The 26822-nt window shown below is 43.5% G+C and overlaps 1 protein-coding gene across 1 annotated transcript in view; it reads right to left on the bottom strand.

Annotated features, from left to right (window-relative positions):
* The window catches only part of LOC122168489 (lethal(3)malignant brain tumor-like protein 4), a 43977-nt gene that overhangs the window by 15221 nt on the left and 1934 nt on the right, over positions 1–26822 (bottom strand). Inside the window, exons 3-15 of the mRNA XM_042833853.1 lie at positions 14637–14745; positions 14361–14532; positions 12905–12962; positions 11658–11746; positions 10349–10453; positions 9621–9756; positions 9138–9229; positions 8053–8204; positions 6470–6546; positions 4953–5038; positions 2157–2267; positions 881–995; positions 677–776 (exon numbers count right to left, since the gene is read on the bottom strand). Coding sequence (XP_042689787.1) covers positions 677–776; positions 881–995; positions 2157–2267; positions 4953–5038; positions 6470–6546; positions 8053–8204; positions 9138–9229; positions 9621–9756; positions 10349–10453; positions 11658–11746; positions 12905–12962; positions 14361–14532; positions 14637–14745 — 1402 coding nt within the window. The remainder of the gene's footprint in view (positions 1–676; positions 777–880; positions 996–2156; positions 2268–4952; positions 5039–6469; positions 6547–8052; positions 8205–9137; positions 9230–9620; positions 9757–10348; positions 10454–11657; positions 11747–12904; positions 12963–14360; positions 14533–14636; positions 14746–26822) is intronic.

Below are 26822 nucleotides of genomic sequence, written 5' to 3'. Positions count from 1 at the left end.
GATCTGGAAACCGAATTTATGTTTTTGAAGAATCATCCCAGAGAGTAACAGGAGATCTTCCTGCGTTGCTTGCTTGTCTGAACAACATTTCATGAAACAGTCACTGTTCGAAGCTCTTCATCACAGTAAGCACCACTGGATCCCCAGACCTCCCATCTGAGATTCTTTTCTTGCTCTGTAAAGCTGTTTAATCAAGAAAAACTTTCCTTTTCTGAGAACACGTAAGAAACCAGAGGTAAACCTGTCATCCAAAAGCCAGGAAGAAAACCCCCTGATTCCAGTGTGGTGTTAGAAACCACAAAACATGAGCTCCCCCCTCACTCTTATGGTCTAGTAATATACCAGCACTCTCTTCCTCTTTAGCTATTGCCTTGCAATATTCTTGGGCACATTATTTTACATAAGTAATTCTTTCAGTGATGCTGGAATGTAGAAACTGGAGCAAATTAATCTACGCTATGTTGTATTGCAGTTGGAACAAACATACTGCTATAAACTAAATTTATGGTGGAACAGCTCATTTAGACACAAGAGGGAGCTGCAATTACACTAATAGCTGTCTCCAGAACATCCTGTGATAATTTCAGTGCAGTGCAGGTGCTTGTTGCTGCATTATTATTGCAGGCAACGCTCAGATGCTCTCAGACAGAACCCTCCTAAGATCTCAGATACGTACGTATAATGCGTTCCATATCGTGGCCCCCTGACATGACCAATGCCATGACAGCCTGGAGTGGGACACGTTTGTCCCACTGTTCCCACAGGATCAACAGCACCTGGAGAATAAAACACAAAGGTCAAGAGATTTGTAAGAAAACTTCCTACCTCTGAAGAGAAGGCTGCATATGGGGAAAATTATTCATGGTATCATCTGTATTACCTAGAGGGACTTGCAAAGCGTGTCCAGTTTTTGCACACCAGCCTACTGGATGAACATCAGGGCTGTCTGCATCCACCCAGAAATCATAGTTAGAGTCCCAGCCATCAAAATGTATCTAAAAGAAGCACAGTCTCAGTGAGAGATACAGTTAAGGATATGACTCAGCCGTTATTTTAACTTCCCCTTTTGTTTCACCTTGCTCAGCTTGGAGCTGATTCACTCAATCTTTCAGTCAAGCACAACCATCCTTTGTGTTCAATTTGTTTTCCTGTCCCCTCTGTCTACCTTTTACAGAAGCACCACGTTCTGGTGACACAGTCAAATCACAGGGTCTGCAAGAAAGCACAGACCATGGGGTGCCCTGGGGCTCCCCATTCAAGTCTAAATCTATGCAAACATAACTGGTGTTTTAATTATCTTATTTGCTACAAATCCCAAAACACCACCAACTTGGCACGTTTTGCAGTGAAGAAACGAGAATTTTCTGCTGGATGAAGGCATGAGTAATAGCTGGTTTGGATCCAGGTTAGGCAAACAGAGACTAAGGACCACTGCTATTTAAAGGCTGTTGGGCTGTTAGTAAGGCAAAGTTTCAAACAGAGGTATGAACTGAACATCTTGCTTCTAGACTCCGGCAAAACTCGGCTTTTGCTTACAACCACAGTGATGAGATTGGGAATCAAACCAGCAAGGGAAAGCAAATGCCCCTCCTGCCCATGGAAGCATCCTTTAGAAAGGACTCCTGTAGCCAAGAAGCCCCCATCAGCACAGCTTACACCTCAGCCAACTGATATTTAATTTCTCATAAACAAAAGCACAAGAGACTCTCCTGGCAGCATATTAATGTGAAAACAAGCAGTTACATTGCACCTATGCAACAAATTCATTCTGGTGCATAAAGCCACCTCCTAAAAGGGCCAGGATTTAACTTGCTTTTGGATTTCCCTTAGGAAAAAAATAAATAAATTCAGGTAGCTTCCCACCAGCAGAAGGTTACTGCTACCTTCGTTTGTGCAGCTCGCAGATGGAAAACCGTTCTGTCAAATCTTATTTCAAAACAGTTACAGTAAAACAATAACTAACAATGCCAGGCAATTCTGTTAGATTTCAATGGGACAAAACAACAGAAATCATTTCCAGCTGGACACTCCTGTCGGCTAGATGGCCTGCAAAGCATTTGTTTGCTGCTCCTCACATGAAATGGGTATTTTTTTCTGTACTGCCTATCACTGCATTCCTTAGCACCAGGGCTCTGCCCTTCAAAGCAAGGTCATACCTTAATCCGATGGTCATCTCTGTCAGTTATGGTTGCCACTCTTATCAAGATGGGATTTCTTTTGTCTACAGCCTCCAACTTCATATTCACTTGAAATCCGTGAGCAGGACGCTGTAAGATAAGGTTGTAAACAGAACAGTAAGAAGTGAAGGCAGCTGCAACTAGTCACCTTCTCTGGATAAAATGCACTTAGTTTTTTATCTACCATTCAAGTGCTTTTGCAGTTTTGCCCCCATCTCCTCTGGCAGACTATTGCAGAGGTTAAAATCAGAGTTTTCTAAGGAAATAAGCTGTCCATTTGTCAGCAGCCCAAAAGCACTCGAAGAGAAGCCTGAGCTTCCCAGAGCAGAGCAGCATCTCAGGCAGAGAGCTCCTCTCTGACAGAACCAAAAAGCCCAAATCCGACCACAAACTCCACTGACAAACAGACTGAGCAGCCTGACAGGAAAACTGCTCAACACAGCAGAGATTACCCCTCACCACACAAGGACACCAGCCAGCTTGCTGCTGTCAGACACCTGAAGCACACTGCTGTGGGACATCTCCCTCTGCCACACAACGTGACATCCTTCCCAGCATCACATGCAGCCACCACTGCCTCAGCCTCTGGATATTAATTACCTTTGTTTGGTGCATGTGCTGGGAAACACACCTGGTTTCGTTTCAGTGCAATGCAAATTTTCTCCTCTGACCCTGTGGCTCTGTCCTACCTGTAACCTGGTGTTTTGGGGCATCCTTCTTTCTTCCCACTCCAAACCTCAAGTTTCTCTTTGGTCTTTTGAACTGGATGCAAGTCTTTCAGCCAGCTGGTAGAGCAGAAGGCAGACAGCCTACACTGCTTCTAGTTTTAAGAGATTCTTACTGAGACAGCCAACACCGTCTGAGTTTCTTGAGGAAGGAGCTGGAGTGCTAGAACAAAATGCTGCCCAGGAGATCAGTGAGGCTAATTGAGCCTTGCTGAAGGGCTGCTACCTTTTTGCAATGGCTTTTGAATGTTTATAAACTGACAGACCAAGACAGTAAGTTAAAATAGTGATGCTGACAACGGTTGTCTCCTGTTGTGTCTTTGGACAGACAAGGCAGAAACCCAGACACAAGATTTGCTGCATGTGCTAATGATCAGTGTCTCCACACAACGTATATTAGCTCTTGAAAACTGTTAAAAACTAATTTAGTGAGAAACACCAGTTCTGCCTCTCAACTCATATTTTTATATACTGATTTCCTGTAATTGCTAGCTGGAAAAATAGTAATAATAATAATAAAATCAATAACTCTGCCATGTATTTGCACTTCAGACCAATCAAGCCAGAAAAGTAACAAGATGCAATCTTGGAAGAGTTCTATTAGCGGCTGCTGTATCAAGTGTCTGCTTTCACTTTTTTTTCTGTTTCTATTTCAAAAAACAGACTTGGATGCTAATTTATACTCCTGAGTTTCATGAAAGTCAGTCTACCATCCTCTCTCAGCCAGGCATCTGAAGGAACAAAGCAATAGCTTCAGAAATGGATATAAAACAGGAAGAGTCAGACGAGGTGGCTGCATTCCCCCTTGGAAGATGCTTCATTTCAGAAGAATCCAGAAGAGGGAGTATCCACATGAAAAAGGCCCCATGTACTGTGCAAAAGCCCTGTGATCTTCAGGTGACATTTCTCAACACTCTTTGGATTCTGAAAATCTGAGGAAGCAGTGCTGGAATGACAGATTACTGAGGACTTCAGACTGGCATCTCTAAGTAGGTTGCACTTCACTGTTTCCACTGTCACAACCAGTTTTATTATCTTTCCAAAACATTTGTCTCTACAACACCATTTCTATTGTTTCTCTGTCAAGAAGAAGACTGGCTGCCTCATTCCTTCTCTCTTGTATTCTGCAGGCTCCTGTTTTCCAGCTCTGTTGTGACTTTATGATTCACGCGCTGCGCTCCACGACTGAGATGCAGCCTGTCCAACTGTGGAAAATCTAAATCCAAGGGATGTTATGGAGATCAACTACACTGCAGGTCTCATGCTGTGGCCCTACAGCTCTCCAAAGAGGCAAAACAGCCTCTTTCCATGACACCCACCATGCAGCCTACAGCATCTTCAAATGAATGCCTGCTGAAATCTAGCAATTATCAACTTTCTTTGGCTGGATTTTTACCTCCCTTATCTGGAGCCACCTTGATTGCTTTATCCTCTTCAGCCTCAAAGAGCTTGCCAACACAGTATAAGGGAGGGAAGGTGGTATTAACCTGCAAGTCTAACTTTATAAGAAGAAACCAAGGGAAATGTCACAACAGCACAGAAAAACTTCTTAAACACACTGCAAGATTTAATAAGATGAATCAGCATGGAAGATGCTGCCAAGGGAAAAAGAAAAAAAAACACCCAAACTTTGGAATTTATTTCAGTTGTTATTCTACAATCTTTTGTTTTGTTTCTGCTCACAGTGAGCTCCCAGATAAACGCACTGTAAGGAAATGATGCCCATGTTCCTACAGTTGAGAGATCTATCTTCAGATTTAGCCTGCAGGATGGGTCTCATTCCACCCAGGAGTTTGGCAGAGATGCTCTGTCACCTGGTGGTATGCTTATTCCTGCAGAGGGCACAGATGGCTCCTTCCTAGAAGTACCAAGATTTTGTTTTGTTTTAGCAGCACAGACAATTTTAATCTCAGACTCAAAGTAGAAAACACACTTTCATCCTCTTGGCACAGTCATGGTGAACTGTCACAAAATAAAGCATCTAGAAAGAAAGGCAAAATAATGTTTCCCTTTCTCTCCTGAGCTAGGAAAATCAAAGAGATTCACCAACCAGCTTGAATGCTCTTGCTGGGGCTGCCTGAGAGTTGGTCTCTACCAAATATTTCTCCCATGAGAAGGCTTTGGGATCCTTGTATCCTGAAAAACATGCAGAATTAACATGTAAGTAAGAGAACCCCACAATTATTCTTACAAACAACAGAAAAGTTGCTATGCAACATATGGCTATGATGTTAATGGAGCACTTAAAAATGCATGGCATTGGAAAGTGATCTGTTTATTCATGCACACTACTTATAGCACACAACAGCACTGCAAGTTTCCCAAGCTTCTGCACAAAATTTTAACCCCAATCTGAAAAACCTGAAGAGTTTTTTTTTTCTGTACAGCTTAATCCATTCTTATTCTGTTGTGAAAGCTGGCAATTAAGAGCAGCTAGTCAGAGGATTCTGTGATGTGCAGTGACATCACTAAATTCATCTCCTGTTCTATTAACCATGCTGTGTGTGAGTGCTTGGCTGTCTGTAGAAACTTCTTGTCTCTTCCCACCTATTCATCCATAGCTGAGTAGAATTAGCAGTCTGGATGTGAAAGCTCCATCACCATTACCTACCTACCCAGGTACCCACATGGCTGTGCTTCTCTCTTCACCAGCAACTCTCAAATGACATTTAAGAAAGTGCTTTACCTTTTTTTCTTCTTCCCATTTCAGTATTTTTTAGCCTCAATATCGTTCCCTTTAGGCAGGAGGGTCCAATCACTAATTGCATAGGACAGACTGCAAATTGCTGCACATAAATCTTTTAGCAGAGAAATGAGAATTGACTGCAGATTCTCTCAGGGGCACAGGCAATTGTGTTGTGAGTAGTGGAGCTGTATGCCACAGCCTCGGTGCACACTGCAGAAGCAGGAACAGATGTGGTGCTGCTGAGGAGCCCAAAACCCCTCTAACATCTGCAGTAAAAGGCACAAAGGCTAATTCTTCCACTGCAAAGGCAGCTTGTAGTGGTACCCACTTCACTAAACTTGATATGCTGTAAGTAATCACAGAATTTCTTCCTCCAAGGCTGTCAATCCAGCTAACAGCAGACATGATTTTTTAATTACTATTATTTTTAAGACAAATGAGAACTTCCACAGCCCTGAAAACAGCACTCATTTTCCTGCAGGCTCTGTCCTTTTTCATTTGCCCACATTCTCTACATTGACTGAATTCCAATGAAGCAGAAAGAGATGTGGCTTCAGTTGCTCCTTCATTTTCAGAAATTCCCTCATCATCTATAAAATCATGACACCGATTCCTCTTTTTCCTGCTCGCTTTGGAGGAAATTCTGAAAATAGCTCTAATTTCTTTCCTTCTGAAATAAAACTCAATTGCAAATTACCAAACTTTGTTCCTTTGCTTGAAAGAGCTGTAAAACAAACTACAGTGGCAAAAAGTATGAACAATAACTCTGTTCAATCAGCAAAGAAAAGAGTCAATCTGTAACTTGCAAACATATAATTATGTGGAAGATAAAGCCTGCAGGTTTTTTGGCTGAGGGAGGAAATGTCTCACTTTCAACATACCAGGTGGTGTTGTCAGTGGGGTTCCAGTTTCTTGGCAGTAGCCAACAGGACGAATATATGGGCTGCTAGATTCACACCTGAATCAAAGAGAAGAAGTTGGCACAAGTCAATTTTAAATCAGAAAGAAAAGCAGAATTTCAAATGCTCTCTGATACGCCTTTGCTATGGTAGCAGATGCTTTCAGTGGGTGTGATCATGATGTAAAAGACAAGCACTGCCTTGTTAGAATTTATACACCTAAGCTATCAAGGTATTCAAGCTGCTCCAGAAGACGTCTGCTGCTTTAAAATACAGCAACACCAATAAAAGAGCTCCCACCCCCACACAGACCACACAAACCACAGCTCAGCCTGGACACAAATCATCCGAGTTAAAATACAAAGGAAGCAAGGGAAAGAAAAACCAAACACTTGTCCCTAACTGAAACACAATTACTGTGCAAGAAGGGGCAATGACTTCAAATGTCCTAACAAGAATTGCACATGAGCCATTGTTTCCAACCGAAACCTGTTGGTGGTCTGCCTGGTTCCCAATTTTATTGCAAATATAGACACTCTGAGGCCCTGAAGGAGGGGATGGGTCTATTTGAGACAGCCCCTTTAGTCACAAACTGTGTTTTCGAGTCAAATGCTACTTTGAAGCTTTGTTTGCTTGTGTTTCCTATTAAAATGTTCAAATTCCAAACAAAACAAGACACGGAAACAAAGCTTCACAGACTAAAATGGTAAAGGAACTCGATCTAACATTCTGCAAATAGAAACAGCAGTGCTACAAGGTTCTGGATGATACCTTTTTGGCAAAGAAAGAAAAAACCACCTTGGCACCTATTCTGAAGAACAAAACAAAGCAAATAAAAGGAGGTGGGGGAGAAAATACAGAGCACCGATCAAGTCAGCGCTACGTAGATAAGCACGTGCCTTGTGTTGCTTTCATAGGCAAACTCAAAGAAAGTTTCTCCATTCATGTGGGCTGGAAATCACAGGCCAAAGAGAGAGTATGTTTCCTAGATTAATATTTTACCTGGCCCCAGCATGCAGGGCAGGGATTGAGATTCCCAGATGCAGAAGAACTGCAGTGCAGGTCAGGACTTAAAAGCTTACATGCTGGCAATCACTTTTATTTTCAAAGTGCCTTAACCAAACTCTGCTGAAGCAATTGGGAAGATTTTTACTGATTTCAGTACTGCTTCCAAATGTAAGCTTGCCAACTTCCATTACTAGTTCTAGAGGATGACACCAATCAGAAGGGTTTGTCACCAGTGGAGCAGCTTATTCTTTCTTTAGTTCTCCAAAGGATAACACGAGCCTGACTCCCAGTCAACAGCTGCATTGCCCTGAACACTGCAGTGGCAGTTCAAGCTAGTCCCACTGATTCTGCACTGAACCAACTAAAGTCATCAAACAGAAAGAGAAACTACTATGCCACTTTGTAATAGCCCCCCAAATTACTCAGATATTTGAAAACTGATTTAAGATCCTGACTCTGGTGACTACGTTTCAAATATTAGACCTCTCTCTCAGTGAAAGAGCGAAATAAACTGCAGTAATGCTTGCAGACACAGAACAGAAAAAGATGCTGTGTACCAGTAGTCGTAAGTCTCATCCCAGTTATCAAAATGAATCAGCAGGCGGTTATCCACCATGTCACTGATGGTTGCAACGCACATCAGAGATGGATGCTTCTTGTCCACTGCCTCTAGTTTCATTCCCAGACGAAAACCAGATGGCGTGACAGGCTAAGGAACAGGACAGCAGGAAAGAGAAATCAGGCATAGCCCAGGTTAGGCCATTTAAAGTACTGCTGTAAAGTTGTTAGTTGCAGGTCATAACCCCAAACCCCACAGACCAAAACTCAGGCCATTAGCAAGAGGTCTACAGACTAGACTTCCACGTGTTTTGGCAGTAATTGGCACTTTTTAAAGAAGGGCTGTGCAGCCTGAACCTGCAGGTATTTCAATGCAAATTGAAAGGCTATGATGCACAGGCTTGTGCTGCTAAGTATTGGCTAAGGCTTAGCATGAGCACTGCAAGTCCTGTGCTACTGGTAGAAAAAATAGAGAGTCTTCACAAGCAGAGCTGTATGGTTAAGTCCAGATCCCTCTGCAGTCAGTGCTCTGTCCATCAGGAGCACTGAATCCATGGGATTGGGGACTTTGTGTCATCAGAGTACCACAAAACGGGCAACTGTGTTATACAGAAACTGAGGCTAACAACCAGAAAGAAAACAACGGGGGGTGAAGGATGAAAAATACTCAAGATCCATTGCCTCGTAATGAATCCCAGGGTGCACATGAGCATGCTGCTGGAAACCAGAAATTATTTCAGAAATGATTAAATTAGACGAAAGTGACACAAATATCTCGACTGTAGGGACACAGCAAAACAGTCCATTGCAATATATTTAAGAAATGGTGGAGTAAATCTTTTCCTCCAGTACTAAGGAAGAAGGGAAATAGAAATTCTCTGTCTGGACAGCCAGTGACTATGGGAAGGAAGAAAAATTGTACTAGTTTCCCATCTTACGTATAAATCACAGCAGGAAACAGCTTGGATCTGACTGCTCTGTGGCCTCTGACATGAGCATATGAAAAACACGTAAATATTCTGGTCAAAACTTGCTTAGCATCAGACCTGTGTGAAAACACCTTGTATTCCATATAACCACTTACAGTGCTGAGGGTCTTAAAAAGGCTTTTTGGAGCTGCTTGAGCTTTGCAGTTCTTCAGATAGGAAGTCCAATTAAATTCTCCCTCCTTGAAACCTAGAAAGAGAGATAAAAAGATTGCTGTACACAGCCCTGTTAGGTTCAGATTGCTTTTTCAGAAATGGAAATTACCTCGGAAGGATATGAACTCTGCATGATAACTGCTCTTTTACAATCTTCAGGGGTGATGCATCTCAGCTGAAACACCCCTCTCTCTTTCAGTACAATGTCCAATCATTGAACTCAACCTTCAAACGATTCCAGGGAATGGAATGTAGGAAAGAAAGTTGTGAACCCTAATGAAACTCCTTGCTTTACATGCTCATCCAGGGGTTTCTAATCCAATTAACAACTTCACTCTTTGGGAACATCAGAACACACGCAGCCAGGACAAAGAGCTCTCAGTACGATTTATGCCTTCTTGTACACTGCTGTATTACATTCATACCTTTAGGAGGGAGCAGCTTATGACTCGTTTTTTCACACCAGCCAACAGGATGGATGTCTGAGGAATCAGCATTAACCCAGAAGTCATAGCACTCCGGATAGCCGTCAAAATGCAATCGCATTCTGTATCCTTGTACCTGTGAGCAGGGGAGTTCTGATTATCACACGTGGTCACACACAAAGAAAAACACTCATAAAATGCTCCTCCTGGACTTGGATTTCTATCTAAGATCTGGTTTTATTTTCCCTCATCTCCATCTCCCACTTTCCACGCTCCTCCTTCTTCGCTTCAAACTGTTGGTGATGGCCAGTGCAACTGCAGTGCCCTCATATTGCACACAATGTACATCCTGTGCTGCAACATCCTGAATGCAAATCCAGCAGGACTTACGTCCATCCCAGCTCAATTCCATGAAACGTGTTGAAGAAGCATAAAAGCATTTCAGCTTGCCAATATTTAGTAAGTCTTAGGGCCTAAACACATTGCCTTTGTTCACATTCATTCATTTTATGGAATGAATAGGTGTGTTACCATTATGAGTTACAGCTGCACAAATCTGACAGTCGGGTTTCACATACAGATTCTTAATCACTTCACATTCAGTATCTGAAATCCTCCTAATCATTAATGAACTAAAATAATATGCTTATCTTTCCGCTTTTTACTTGAACAGAAATACCATAAATGTAAACAGGATTTTTGGAATCAAAGATAGGAATATCACCTACCTCTGCCACTGTAAGAACACAGAATCGAGAGGGGTGCTCAGGATCCAGCCCTTCTAATTTCATTCCAACTTTAAATCCATTCCGGCCTTGTGGGAATGACTGAGACTGTGAAAGGGAGGAAAGAAAGGAGAAACTTTTTAATTCCTGAAGAGAAAAAGCCATTGCACAGCAGTCATCAGATACACCTCAGGGTTTGAATTTACAGCTCCGAGTGGCAAATTCCATCCCTAAATGATAGCTTTAACAGACAAGCACAGGTACAGAGATCAGTAACAGCACGTTCACCGTATTTCAGGTTCACTTGTTATCCCAATTCGCCTCTGAAAAACATTGAACCACGAGTCTGTTGCATTTAACAGGGAACAAATCTTTCAGCAGACACAGAAATGAGCTCTATTCAAACACAAAAGATCTCCCTGCATAGCCCAGTGTAAGAGGGCTGGCAGAAACAAATAGAGAGGAAAGCTCCAATCATTCTGCCTGTGTCAGCACGAGGTCAGCAGGATGGATTTTCCCAAAAGGTAACTTCTCATCTTCAAACAGCAGAAGGGATAAAGCATGTTTAATCTGGAGCCCATTCACACAGCCATTCCAGAAAACGTTTGTGGTTTTCATTTATTTGCAAACTTAATCCAAATTAAACATTTGGAGTATTGTACAGGCTGAAGAATTGTAACCAGAATTGCAAATAGCTTACTGGATCCAATGGAGTACCAGACTTTCCTTCTCACCTCACCCTGCAGGCTGCAAACAGCCCTTGACTTTAGAGGATTCACTCAGAGTTGAACTCCTAATTCAGGCTGGAGCTCTGGAATGCAGAAGCAGCTTCACCATGCCTAAATTAATAGCCATATTCTCTCAGTTTCAGCGGATCTTCCACAACTTCCACCCTCCCTTGTATTTTATCTCTAACATTCACGACTTGACTTACAGTTCTCTACACAGGAAGGCTGCTGTACAGCCATGGATGAAACACAGGACATATGGAAGACATTAAACTGTTCCTCTCCAGCATTACTTAGAGGTTGCCTAACAACCGACCTATTCGGAGCTACCCAAAGCAGACTGAAACAGCCACTGTTTATTTGGGAGTGGGATTCAATCCCTATTTTTTAAAGTGCTGCTTTTGGATGAGGCTCTCAGGGTGGATGTCAGTTTCCACAGCACCTCAGAGCTGGAAACAACTGGGTTTTACTGCCTGCTTGCACCAAAACAGCTAATAAACCCAACTGCTGGTTTGAGGATAGTCTGCAGTTCTGCTTCCACGGAGTCAGTGATTGTGTGAGATTGCCTGAAAAAAGCTTCCAACCTCTCTGAACAGCTTGAGGGGAGCAGCCGGCATCCGTTCCTCTTCTAAGTAGGAAATCCAGTTCCACACCTTCTTCTTTGCAGGAACAGCTGAGCAATCAAAAACAGAAACAAAAATGAATGTTTCTCTCAGGTGCTTCCCGTTCTGCCCTCTCTTCTCTTTCTCCTCCCATTCCTGCAAGTAACGTTTTAGAGGACCTGGAGCATCTCCTGACTGCTCCAGTGCTGAATTACTCTTAGAGGAGGCAGCTGCGAGTTCAGCCCAGCCACATGCACAGCAGTGCTGTGCCTTGCTGTGCCCCTGAGGAGGCAGTGTGACCCAACTTTCTGAGGAAACGTACAAATTCCAGCAGCAGGACAAACCGCGCTCGTTTCTCATTAACCAAAATCGATGGCATCACAGGTCAAAGAAGTTGTGGCCCCCCGGATTGCTGGCAAGCTGCCCGCAGAGAGCTGTCGTGGTAATATTGTGACAGAGATGTAACAGTGTAAAACTGTGGGAAATAATTCCTTCTCCTGATATTTTACAGAGAAATAAGGGACCGGGTAGGAACTAAAGGACAGCACAAATGGGAATGTGTAACTGCACCTGATGTCAACCTCCAACAAAACAAATGAAAAAGCAAGTGAATTTGTGTTCACTCCATTTTTTTTAATATACAGTACATGAATATATGTGTTTATAGCCTGCTAATGGCACAGTGCACCTACTGGAGAGGCAGCTGTCAGTACACAGATGATGAAGACAACGTGGCATGTGCTTGGATTCATTCTAGTAGGACCATGGCTGTCCACACAGAATTATGCTTTGAGTGCATATTAAAAATCTCCCCCCAGTTTACACAAGCTAGCTCCTTTAAGGTAGGTAACAAATGTATCCCAAGGTCTATAATCAATCCCACGTTGTTTACAACTCATTTGCTGCTGGGCATTTGCTGTGTGTGGCTCTGAAGCTCTCTAAAGTCAATGGAGAAAAGATTCTTATCGGCTTCAGCAAGCTTTGCATCCGGGCTGTCTCCTTCCAGATCCTCTGTGCTGTGCCCACCATGCAGGCAAACCTCGTATATTCCTGCTAATACGTTTCAGGAGACTGACTGTGGTAAGAGGGTTATGTGCCTCACAAGCTACTCTGAATGTGGAATGAGCTCTACTGTCCTCTTCCGTTTACTACTATTCATTTTATAATAGCTAGTAAAAAAAATAATCATCTATAAACATTAAAGAAAAGAGACTATGAGCTTAGCTCACCTTGTTTTATTGGTTTACTGTTTCTGCGGCTTTTCATATTATTTGATTTATTCTTCTCCTAGACACAGATATGTTAAAAACAAGTTTAGCAATATTGTTGTTTCCTCCCTCTTTGATCATCTCACAATGCATGTACAATAAGGATGTTACATGGATCTAACAGGAGTATTAGCTAGCATCATTTCCCTTTGAATAACCCTGCAAGAATGTTAGTAGGGTCTGTTACACACATCACTTTGATCCTGCAGCATCCCAAAATGCTTCACAAGTTATTCCACGTGGTACTAAAGTTCATTTAAATATGGCCAATGAAGAGCAGCAGAGGCCCACAGTCTCCATCAGGAAATTAAGGATTTGCTTTCTGCAATGCAGGATTTACTGCTCATGTAAGCAACCTTACTGCAATGCTCCATTTTCCTTTGGCTTTCTGATGTTCTTATGTCCATCTATGCCAGGGAATGGATAGGGGAAAAACCAACAAAGCACTTACAAAGCCCTGTAGTTCAGAAGCAGAAGCTTCAAGTAATTACCATCATAGATGAACACCCCAAACCAGGTTTCCTTGCGTCACGCTTGGAGCCAAACTGCCGTTCATAGCTGTATGAAGTTTTCAAACCCATGTGAATTCACCCAGGGTTGTTATTCCTCAGAGTGAACCCCAAAGGGCAACATGTGAAATGCAAAGCTGCCTCCCAAAACACGCCCCAGACGAAACAGAGGGACCATTTCAAATGATGAAGAGGAGAAAAGGAAGAGACAGAAGTCAAGTACTTCTGCAGTGTGTGTACTTTCAAATCTCTTAGGCACATCAAACAGAAAGCTAAGCAATGAGTTAAACTGTTCATGAGATCAGAAATTGCAGTTTGCATTACCAACAAGCACCTACTCCAGTGGCTCTGCATTAGAAAAACAAGTGCAATAACAAGTACAGATATAATGGTTCAGGCCTGAAATTACATGCACGGTAGCAGAGAGCAGAATCACACAAAGAAAGGCCCCTAAAAGGAGTACAATGCTTAATGAAAGTTAAGATCACATCACAACTGAAGTACTGTTCATATGCCATTAATACCTGCTTCTAGTGGTTTAGTGGATGTGCACCCAAAGACACAATAAACAGAAATCTGGACACCAGCCCTCAGCATCACATAGCATTCCTTGACTGCAATTAGGCATAATATTTTGGGGGCATGTATTTTAATTACTGGGAAAGGTGCTCAGTGCACACGGCTGTAAGCAGAACCACGTTCAATGACAGTGTGAAATCTGGGCTTCACGTGAGCTGTTCACCAACAGTGACTCCTCTCACTTCAGAGCTGAGCAGTGACCCAGACTGTTCTCATGGGTACAAAACAACCTCCCTTGGTTCAGCTGTCACCATGCAGGGAGATGTAAGCCACAGCATGTACATGCTCTTTACACTTCTCCTAAAGAAAAGACAGGCAGCCTCATTTACCTCTTCCTCATACGCATTTTCCTCATCATCCTCAGACTCCAAAAGCAATCTTCTCTTTCTTCTGAGCCGTTTCACAGGTCTGTCAGCCTCGTTTACCTGACAGCCAATGCTGGCATTAAGATTTCTACCACTTCCCCTGTTTCTGCAACCATCTGGAATTTCTTTGGTATCACTAAACGTTCAAAATTGAAAACAAAATCACATTAAAAGCTCGGCAGTATTCTTGTGGTATCCCCACTGCCTCTGTACCTCTTTGGCAGAACGAGGTCCATTTACCTGTCCCTGTGATGCTGTGAGCCTGTTTGAGCACAAAACTTCCCATTCTCAAAGCAATCCATTTGCTTGCAAGTCGGGAAATCGGAACAGGGCACGTCGTCTTTGGGCACTACAGGAACAGAGAAAAAGAACATTATTAAAGGAAATTGTTAAAACCATGCATCTGAAACACTTTCATGCACGGAGTTCTGTCAAAGTCCTTTACAAGCTCTCATTAAGTGAACCTCAGAATGCATTGGGAGGGAAGTAATTATCAGTATACAAATAGAGCGTACCACCTCATTAAAGACAAACTACTTTTATCTGTAATATTTTAATTTTGGAGAAGCTCTATCCCTGTGTCGAAGTATTAAGAATGCAATCTCAAGGCTATAACCAGGACACGATTCCCAGTTCTTTATTCTTTGTAACCCTCTAACTTGAAACGCGCAAGGCCAACAGTGTTTGAAGAGTTCTGCCCAAAGAGTCACACTGGCAGATTAAAAGGAAGAATTCTTGGTGCTGAGGTGACCAGAGATGAGCTGGCTCTTTGCCTGATGGCTTGCTGCTGCCTCAGCATTGGCAGGCGAGGAAGACTACAGCCAGACAGCAGGAGCACAACAGAATGCCTTAAGGGAACCTACAGAGCTTATGGTGAGTCCTGAGATGAGAGACACAGCAGGGAAAATGGGTACAAAGCCCTCGTACCAGAGAAAGGAAATAGTTCCATGACAATAGTGGGGAAAGCCAGCTGGTAGAAACTTGTCCAGGCAAGCAACAAGAGGAGAGTGCTCTTCCTACAGAAGAAATTCCCTCCATGGGTGTGCATGATTTCAGGGATGCAGCCCTGCCTTGACCAGTGATCCAGCACTGGATTGCTTTGGCACATTCACAAGGTAGCCCTGCCAAAACAGTGAGTAATTTGGTCATAGGAAACAAGGGTTTGAGGTGAGGGAGACGGCCCAGCTTAACCGAGAGGCGTGGAATGAAAAAGCTGAGAGGTTGGCATAGAAGTGTTTGATTTTGTGTTGTTGGTTTCTGGAAAACAAGAAGAGGTCTGCAAAGACCAATCTGAGATATTTGTTGATCATTACGTTGATGCATGTCTGTAACATGCTTAGATTGCCTTGTTAGAACTCTATTTCCCCTAATTCAGATTGCAGCAGCCTTGGAAATGTTGAAACTGTAGCAGCTAACATATCTATAGCAGGAGTCAGGTTAGACTGAACTCTCTAGGAGTTCTAGCAAAGCTAACACAATAGGGATTGACTAATTAAGGGACACGAATCCCAGTTAGCACAGCACTATGTCACCCACTCACATTCCACACGCAGGTGGAGGAATGACACTGGAAGCTCTCATTGCCCCCAGGGGTGGTCAATGAAGGCAATCTGTACTAGTGCATCAAACAGTGCAGTTTAAGACAAACACAGACCTAACTAACAGCTGTCATGACAAGGACATCACCCACACGAAGGACAAATGTTGATGCCACTGACGATCTGCTGCCCTGGAAAGAAGGGCCTCCATCTTCTCAGCATCACCTGAGGATTTAAGCTTAAACTCGGTGGCAGTGGGATGTTTGACCAAGCTGACAAACCCAGCCCACATCATTTCTATAACCACACTTACCTTCCACATAGGAGAGCACAATGCAGGAGCCAGGTACTGTTATGACTGTGCAGCAATTACATTCACATTAAATACTTCTAATATATTCAAAATAGACAGTGACTCACAGCACATGCTGTGTCAGGGAGCACAGCGCTGCTGAAACACGCATTTCAGTTCTGTTTCTAGAAGCTTTTTCACAAACTGTATATTCTATCTCACAGCCAAAAGCTCACCTTCCAAAGCAGTGCTAAAGGCAGCGGGAGCGTTGATAGCAGCAGGAGCAAAGCTGGCTGGACTGGCATTTATTGCTGAGGCTGAAAGAGTTTCTAAGGCTTCTGCTTTTCCTGCTTCTACTTCAGTAATGATTTCTAGCATTCCAAACTCATTTAAAAAGTACTGCAGGTAACAGAAGAAAGCAGGTGAATGAGCAGCAGCAAATAAGTTAGGAAAGGGAAGAGGAAGGAATAGGATTCCCTGAGAAGCAGTGAGGTATGAGACAAAAAGAAATGGCTGTATGTGACGTACAAAAGCAGTAAAAATAACTAATGATAAAAACAAGAAACACCAAGTAACTTCCTCAAAATGCCAGCAACAGGCTCCCAAAAATCCCAGCAGTGCATTTCATTGCCAAAGGAAGCCAGGTTAATTCTACCTGCTTTGGATGTTTCCCCCTTTTAAAAGCCAGACTTATGACAAAAGCACCAGAATAAACTCCTGCAGAAAACCAATTTACTGCAAACCTCTGTTCTGATGGTTCAAACCTAGCAAAGCACAATGACATTTACAGCAAATTCCCCCAGATCTCCAGGCAGGCAGGAATCACCCAACTAAAAGTGCCATTGCAATGGGGAACGCAGACCTTGGAGCAACACGATGCAGTGAGCTGCAGGGGCTGGGGGCACAACTGGGCAACAAGAGCTTCCCATAAGAGCAGAGGGACGAGGGGAGATGCAAAGGCAGTGCTGCTGGACAACAGAAGACATGAAGAGATAATGAGCAGCTCTTCTCCTCGCGTGCATCCCAAATAACCAGGATGCGCCCAACCTGCAACAGGCCAGGAGCAAAAGGGTGCAAAGCACAAAAACCCTGCCAGGCACATTGTAAAATATATATATATATATATATATATATATATTTTTTTTTAGTATGTATATATAATATATATACATATAAAACCTCCTTTCTGATGAGCAAATAGCTCCAGTCACTCCTTGACCTTCTTCACTGCCTGCAGCACAGAGCTACTGAGCTCAAGAATGAAAGAGGCAAGTCAAAGGTGGGTTCCATTTGCAAGCTCTGCTCCAAAGCTTCTTCTCAAAGCCCTTTATTAGTTTGAAATCTTTTCACAGCCATCCGTTCTTCACTCAAAACCGGCAAACTCAGTCTAAAAGCATTTTGTCACCTCTGAAGCAGGGCTCCTCATCAAGGAGCACCATTCTGCCTCTACCGCTGCACGCTTCCTGGTCTCTGATCCCACCCCCAGCACCCTATCAAAGCCTCATCCCAAATACTCTTCCTCCCCCTGCCCGCTTTTGATCTCAAAGCTCTATTTCTTAGAGCTTCAAAGATGCTGGACTTGCTTCCACCAAGCGCAAACCTCTTCCTCTGCATTCTCCCAGAGACCGAGCATCATTTTTATTTCAGCAAGAAATGGCTCACTACAAAGAAATAATCATTCTAAGGTAAGAACTCTGCATTTCCTGCAGACCGGCCAGCTTAAGAGAAGAAACCTATCACCTGTCCTCACTGCCAGCACAGCACAGCATCTCAGCAGTCCGGTGCCATCGCTGATGAGGACAGCTCAGCACAACGAGCAGAAGGTGGGCAGAAGGAGCATCCCCAGATCTCTGTGCCATTAAGCAGCAGAGCTCCCAACTGGAGGTGGGGAAGGACGCCAACATCATTCTGTATCAGCAGATCAGTCTCTGGGGTAGATATTCTTGCATACAAATCAACAGCTCTGATTCACCCCAAGCCAGGGAGGACAGAGGGCTGCTATCCCTTCCTTTAAGAATTCCTCAGTGTACCTGCAGCCTTATCAACTGATGAATCCCACTCCAAGCCCCCAGAAGCAAAAGACTGTTACAAAAAACAATGCCATATTATTAACAGTCCCTGATGTGCTGCAGAGGACAGGCTGCCCCATGGAGCCAACCCCCACTCTTCAAGGCCATACTGCTCACCCTTCACTTCTGGAAGCACACAGCTGTGCTTCTATCAGGACTGCATCCTCCACTGCACATTCAGAGGAGCTCAACGCAGCACATTTGTTAGTTTGAAACCGACGTGAACCCTTCAGAAATAATCTGCCCTTCCTGAGAACTTTTAAAGAAGGAATTCAGGAAAAATGCGTTTCATTGTGTATGCCAGAACTGGAATACAACAGGAAAATGAAGTGCTTCACATTTTTGGAGGAAAAAAAAGTGTTTGGCATCTTAAGAATGAAGCAGCTTCCTGTGCAGCCAGTTATGTTCCAGCTAAACACTTCTACTGCGCTCACTGGCCGTGGCATTCAGTGCTCTTACCCTCCATCATCTAACATAAAATAATGCTGTATTACTTGTTTTCTTTAACCCAAGTAAGCAGTGTGGTGCTTTGCTGGTTCTCTACTGGCAGCCCATGGAGGGACTTCTCTGCATTACTGGCTTTGGGAAGGGAGAGACGTCAGCATCATCAGGAGGTGGTGGACCTGATTTAGAATGCCTGATGACCAACAATATGTTTTTTTCAGAGCTCTCACGTTCCTTCAATTCCAATTTACCTCTAGAAATTGATTTTTTTTTCCCCCCAGATTCAGATCTTGACGCCTTAAGGACAATTTTATGCATTCACTTTCAGCCACCAGAAGTGCAATCAAACTGAAATAACAGCTAAAGGTAATTTGGGAAACAGTCGAGTCACCTCCTTCCCCCCTCTGCGACAGTACATCATGTTTGTGGCCATCAGATCTCGGTTGTGATTTATAGGAGAGCTGTACTGGAGTCACCATCGTGAGTATATCAGACAGAGGCAGCTGTAAAAAGCTGTCAAAAATAACCACTGGTGTGAAAAGAAACTCAAGGCCCAGCCCCATAAATATTCACTCATAAAAAAAGGTTCTCCCATTTTGGGCTGAATTAAGGGGACTTCTTGCCTGGACAAGATTGAGAATTAGGAAGATCAGACCCCAGAACTTCCATCATTTAATTATTTAAAATATTCCTACCTTTAGAAATTAATCGAGCAACAAATGAGAAGGGGGAAGGGAATACCACCAGGCTTTCAGAAGCATCACTGAAATGCCACCGCTTGCTTGTAGAGTTTGAAACAAACCGCGGTCTGAAACAAACTGTTTGCTCTGCACAACTTTTACTTGCAGGCTAGAGAACATCAGGTCAATACTGTTGCAGTGCCTGAGGCACAGTGGCTGCTGGTTTACTGTTTCTTTGGATTCTTACTTGTATGCTGCTACTGGGTAAGGTACCAATGCCGTCTTTCCAGTCTAAGGCACTCAGCAAATCGTGGTCTGCTGTCGGGATGCTGATGGTGCTCTCCAGGACATTCTGTTCCATCTTTCTGCTTAGTCTTTGGGCTCTTTATTGAATTTTAAGAAAGAAAACTAGGATTTGGAGAAAAGAAAAATAATAATAATCAAAGAATAAATCCTGCATTCTCTGGATTCAGCAGGAGCTAAGCTCTGGGTAACAGCAGTACCAGGATTTAAAACTGCAGAATCATAAATACACATAAACACATGCATCATATCCACTGCAACAAGTCAGTACAGCTTGTGAAGCAGCAGCATTTGTTGCTACGTTTCTCTGTATTGCAACAATGCTTAGGTTCCATGCTAGAAATTCTACAATGCTCTTAAAATGCTTTTTGCCCACGCACTGCCTTCGTGTCCCAGCATATGATCTAATGGGCTCCATTAGAAGAACTGACTGTAAGCCACAGCTGTATGAGCCCCCACTTCCCAATTACTCAAACATTACTGCAGAAGGCACTGAACAAACACTGACCATACGTTAACTGTATGCTGCTGCCCTTTAAACGTCCCCTGAATATTTTCAATCTGCAAACGTAACTGCTTGCCTAAAAACAAACGAGAAAGACTCACAGCCTTCTCTTGAGCTGGCAGGACTGCTAACTTTTCCAGTGTGAGCAAAGCCACTGATGTTAAGCACAAAGCTGAAGGCACGAGCTGAGCTGCACTCCTATGGAAATGGGTCAAAACCACGCACGGATGGGGCTCTTTGCTCTGGCTTCTGGATTCCCACATCTGAGCTGGACTGCTCTGCTCTCAGCTCTTAGATGAGTTATAAGGTCAGGCATCGTCCAAGAACAATTTGCTTGATCTGCCTTTGGCAGGTTGCTTCTCGCCTTAAGCACTGGAGTGCAGTGACAAGGCTGGGGCACGGTTTAACTGCTGGGTGCTTACACTGGGGCAGGTGAACTTCACTCTGCTGTGATGTCTTCCACATGCTAAACCATCCATCTGCAAGCTAAGTGTGAATTTACTGCAGCCAAAGGCAAAACCACAGACCTGATACGAGTAATTGATAGTGCCTGAGCATTCCTGCAGCTCTAATTCAAGCATGACAGCTCAGTATGATGATCTTATTTAGGTCAAAATCAGGACAGATGTATGTAGATTGCATTTCGAGATATCTTTGCATAGCACGGTCTAATCCCTGCAGTATTTGCTTTTTTTCCCCCAAATGCATGTACCCAACTACTTACAATCCTGCCCATGCAGCAGAGCAGCACATGTTCTGCTCAGGCTGAGCCACAGCAGTGCAAACGGGAGCCACCAAAGCAAGGCTGAGCTGCAGCATCCAGCCCAACTGCCATTGGTTTCAATGGAACCACCAGGTGCTGCCTGGTGACCGTGGTGATGCAAACAGAACCCCAATGCTGCCCCCAGCCCAAAGCTCAGGCTGGGTGCCATGCAATGACTGCAGCCAGAGGCATTAATCTCAAATGTGCCCTCGTCCATCTAGAAGCACCTGTCTGAGGCCGTGCTTCAACTCCAGCAAGGGCAAAACCATCACTTTTTGTTATTGTTTGTGCTCAGGCTTTAAAAATAAAGAAGGTGCAATACCAAGGCTGTCTGCAGGGCTCCCTTTAGGGAAGGGGGTTTGGAAAGTGCTTGGACAGAGCTTGGGCAAACGTAATTAAACCGCAGAAGTAATTAAACTGCTGTCAAGAAGTAAAATACATGAAACAATCTTGGCTATCTGGAGAAGACCCAACACGATAACGGGCCTTTTCCATCTCCTGTGCTTTATAAATCTATTAAAAGCCCTAGAAAAATGCAATGAAGAAATCACCGTTCTTATAGGGCTCCCTACCAGTACAATCTACAATAAAACCAAGATAGCCCAATAAAAGGAAGCAAACTGTGCAATTAGAAAGGCAGCAGAAACTAACTTGAAGCATTCTGAAGAGCCACAGTCGAGCACAAACGTTGCTGATTTGTCCCTATTTGCGACTGCTTTTCATTTTTAACATGATAAGACTCAGAAATTTTATTAGAAGATACAGCAAAGCGATGATGAGTCACCCAGACCCAAGCTGGAGATTCAGATGTATGAAATGATAAACGACTGGCAGAGAAAACGGCTCATAATTAATATGCTACCACCCAGACCTCTGTGCTTTATCTTCAGATTTGAAACCTGCAGGAAAAGGAAGCCCGAAATACTCAGGTTTTGATCTCGTTTCTGTTACTGAACCTCAGTGCAGCCTTGGGAAACTGCTTCATCGTTACTGCAGAAAACCAGCTGCAGCTTTTAACATCCATCTTGCCTTCGTTGGGAGGGGAAAAAAAAAAGAATACGGGAAAAAAGGCACAAGTTCATACAAACAAATAAAAGCATGGAGGCTGAATGAGTCAATTGGGGTTCATTATGTTTCCCTATACACCATCAGATCTAATGGGAAGAGAAATATTTCAACAGAAATTCCATTTCACATGCTGTCCAGCTTGACTGAGGATTTTGGTGTCTTTATATGAGGGTAAAATGTGAGAAACACAACGATGTAATAAACCCAAAGGCTGTAAATCAAGCAAAAAACAATCTCAGGTTCACAGCCCTTCTGGCTAAGCCTCCATACAGTAGGAGGTGAAATTCCATTCAGGAAGCAGCTGGCATCAGGAAAGTATTTGATATTGTGCTGTTCTGGGAATAAACAACTTACAAATCACCCTTCCTCCCTGAAACAGAATGGGAAACCAAGCAAAGCTGGGCATTTCATTCAGTGCAATATATATGCACTCCAGCAAGCCAGGATTCAGAGCTGTGAGCACCCCTCTTCCTGTAAAATTCAGCATAGTTAGGTAACAGCCATTATATCTGTCATTCATTCTTATGACATTAGTGGAGAACTGAACTGCAATTTAAACAGGAGGGAAAAAAAACCGTAATGAGTTCTCACAAGGCACAGCTAATCCTGCTTCTGGAACAGCTTTGAAAACTTCCCATTTCAGATAAAAATTGGTTGCCTGTCCCAGGCTGTGACGGTGACTGATGATCTTTTACTTACCCATCAAAAAATATTACTCACCTCGGGCAAGCAATATTTTGCAAGGCTGAACTAAAACAATTACCAGAAGCCCAGCCTCACCTCCAGGAACCTCATCAGCACAGGCACAGATTGAAATGAACTTTCAGAGCTTGCAACGGAACCATACCAACACATTTCAAAGGAAAGTGTTTGCAGCCACTAGCAAGCATTTAATAGCACGAGTAACAGAGCTGCTTTCTCTACCTGCTGCATCAATGAAGGAAGAATCAAACCTGGGCTCACAGCACGGGTCTGAAGCAAGGAGACACACAGGACTGCTCAGATAAACTGCTTTGGTTTCTGAGGGGCTTGCAGTGTTTGTTTGTACAATGCAGTCCTTGCAAGGTGGCTGCAATGCACATTAATGTATGGATTATACCTACCTGCTATTGTGCTGCAGGACTCATAAAGAGGCACGGCGGCTGTGTGACTTTAATCCATTTATAAGATCAGACACCAATATCTCGAGCTCACTCTAAACCAGGCAGCTGATCCTGGCATTAAGTCCAAAGCAGCATTGTCATTCATAAGCTGCTATCTCTTGGTTTCTTGACACAGTTGTGTTAAAAAAAATCCCAACGCATACTCGTATTTATTTCAGCTCAGAAAAGAAAGCTGCTGCATGGGCTGTGTGCTCAGAGTGTGATGCAGCCTGCACAGAAACCCATCCTGCACTCTCTTTCCATTTGTGTGCCATCTCACAGCCACACAGCAGCCCTTCTCCTGTCACTTTCTTGCAAAAGGTGAACAAAACAGTCAGTGCTGTGCTGCAGAACCTATTCCCAGGAATGGTGAGGATGCAAGGAAGGCACAAAACCTCCTCTGTGCCCTCCTTGGGCAACCTGCTCCAGTGCCTCACCACCCTCTGAGTGAAAAACTTCCTCCTAATATCCAACCTAAACCTCCCCTGTCTCTCAGTTTAAAACCATTCCCCCTTGTCCTATGTGAACAGCTGCTCCCCTCCTGTTTGTACTCACCCCAGAAAAACTGCCACGTTCAGAACTTCTGCAGTGGTGGCAGAAGACAAGGAGGCTGTGGATGCCCATCCCTGCAGGCATTCAAGGCCAGGCTGGATGTGGCTCTGGTCAGCCTGGGCTGCTGGTTGGTGACCCTATGCACAACAGAGGGTTGGAACTGGGTGATCACTGCGGTCCTTTTCAACTCAGGCCATCCTTTGATCCTATAACATCCGCCATAAGATGCCCAAAGTTGTCCCAGTGCTAAACCTGTGCTCATTTCTACAACCACACAAATACTTCCTGATGTTCTTGACCAGAACTGTTCTCACTCAGAGCGTAATGACCTGTAACCAAGTTGTACGATTTCTCATTCAAGAGAAAGTCAATTTTGTGGTAACATTAAAATTATAGTGCTGGGAGAAAAAATAAAGTGGTTCTTCTAATGGAAAACTGAAAGCTCAGTTGCCACTTAAACGCTTAACTAAGAAACAAAGAATTAATTTTGCAATAAAACACGATCTCAAAGTGGATGTAGTTAAAGAAAACAAGAGCACACCATTACATTTTGTTGTCCTCCAATATTTTCATGTCTGCAATGACTGCGAGTTGGCAGAGGCTTTCAAAAAGAATTTTAAAGGGATGACAAAGTTCTGCACTGTTTGTTTTATTCGCTTCTGTTCTGAAGCCTGGCTGACATCGTGCCTTACTTCATCTCCATCTCATCCTTGTTGGGAGAAAAATTAAGGCTGATTATCTAAAACTGGCATTAAGGCCAGTAATATTAACCTCCAAAACTTCCAGCACCTCCTCCAAAGCAGTTTTTTAAGTGTCGTATTGACACTGACAGAAGCTGCTCCATGTTGAGTAATGTGTGCTAAGGTCAAGCATTTCAAAAGGAAAAAAGAAAATAAAAAGTGCTCAGAACTGACAAAGCAAGTTCCAAAAGTACAGATAAACAGAAGCTTGTTGTTCAGATCCATTTGATGCTGAAGTCAATAGGCAGAACCAGACAGAGTGCCTGCACTGCATGTAACTGTGAGACAAAAATCGCAACACAGATTTCTTTCCCTGGTATTTGTTTTTTAAATAGCTTGATACAGGATGCAGTCAATTTGTTATTTGTAGATTAGTGTTACTACAGAATGAAGGAAGTAAGGTACAGTCTGGCATAGAAGGCCATATCAAAATATCCCAGCTACCTTCAATTAACTCTATGTGCAGGGGGAGAAAGAATCAGAACAGCAGTGAAGCATCGCCTGCCTTCTCCGTGCAAAACAAATGGAGAACTGCAAAACTGCCAGAGTCCCTGCTGCAGGAAAGGCTGAGACAAAAAGGAGTCTCAGAAAATCATCTGAATCTGGACACAAAAAGGGTCAGAGAAGGAACCAACTAAACAAAAAACCCAGAATTACTTTTCCAGGATAAAGATCACAGCTTGCAGGCAGACACTGGCCATCTTCCACCCTTCCTTTTCCATCAGCAGCTGCAGCAGGTATGGGTGGATGGGTACCATAATCACAGAGGCTGAGCAGAGGAAGAAAACTTGATAGTTCTGTCAGCAGCACTGTTATTTAGCTGACAATACACTTAAAACAGAAGTTAAATGCAAGTGAATGACAACTAAAAGAACAGGTAACAGCCCAGGGCCTCTGTTTTTCTTCAAAAAGGGAAAAAAAACCAACAAACCCAACCCAAACCCATCACCTTCATCAGCCCAACCTGCTTCCTATGCCTTTTATTTATTTATTCAATAACTTTGCCTATGTTCCAGTCCTGGAGCCCCAGAAATACAGGAGGGCTGTCATGCACTATTTGGAAACCCACTCTGACACAGACTGCAAGAGACAGACTGCTTGATCAGAAATAAAAAGTAATACTGAGATGCTACATTTAAAAACACCCATTCTGCTGGCACTGGACATCCCAGTCTGCCCATCACCACGTCCCCAGTGACTCAGTGTACCAACAGAAGCACATCCACACACGTGTTTCACCTGCTGAGCACAGTCAGTGCTGCTAATGAGGAAGACCTGGGCTGGAAGGAGCCCCATTTGCTGTGCCAACTAAATGATTCCAAGTGCCAGAGCTTTCAGCTGCCAATGTTCATTAACAAATAAACCATTTGATCTTTTCTCCCACCAGCTTCTGATCTAATTCCTCCATCTACTGTGCTAACCCTCTTCCTTTCCTCTGTCTGCTGGAGGCACGTGGCACTGATACAAGTTGTGGAAGGAGGAGAAAAGACAGAAATACGTTTGTTGTTATAAACTATGGGAGAGGGGGAACTGCGTGTGTCTGGAGCAGAAAAACTGATGCTGCAATTCAGGAAGCACTGCGTTATTCCACAGGATGACTGCAAAGATGCAGAGCAGCTGCTATGGCATTTCAGCCTGGTTTTGACCCACTCTATTTTCCTGATATACAAATCCTGAAGCATCAATGCAGAATTACCCACAGATTCCTTCCTGTTCAGAGCAGACCATGCTCCTCAGCCTCTGCATGGCAACCCCATGGCAGTGGTTTCTCCTGACCTCCCACTGGCAGGCTTTTGCACTTCTCACCTCCAAAAATAACAGGGTTCGTATGGATCATGGAGGTCTTTTCCAACTTTAATCAATCTAGGATTGCCAAGGGGCAAAAAAAGGCAAGATCTGAGCTCTGTGGCCCATGGGACGGAGCCATTCTGTCACCATTGCATGGAAAAGGCCAAGGGGCTTACACTGAGGCTGTACCCCCAAATCCACAATTCCACAGTGCAATGTATACATAATCACACATAAAAACACCTCGACTAATGGCTCTAAATTGGTAGAAATAAGGGAAAACCTTCTCCCATAGATGGAACGACAAAATTCCAAGTCAACCATTACAAACAGAATTTGCAGGTGTTTGTTAAAACAAGTTCTAGATGTTACTTCAAAGACAATCAGCCTAAAGACCAATGCCTACCGCTGCCTTAACGTTCCTGCAAGTAAAGAATTGGTGCTGAAATGCAGAAAGCACACCAGAGGCAAATACACGCTCTCAGGTCACATGAAATTGTGGTCAAGAGCTGTCAGCAGAGCACATCTGTGCACAACCACAC

This window comes from Centrocercus urophasianus, unplaced genomic scaffold (genome assembly GCF_019232065.1).
Source record: "Centrocercus urophasianus isolate 14NV4802_14NV808 unplaced genomic scaffold, USGS_Curo_1.0 seq_43, whole genome shotgun sequence".
NCBI lineage: Eukaryota > Metazoa > Chordata > Aves > Galliformes > Phasianidae > Centrocercus > Centrocercus urophasianus.
Note: the sequence above shows the minus strand (reverse complement) of the source record. Positions and strands in the feature narration are given on the sequence as shown.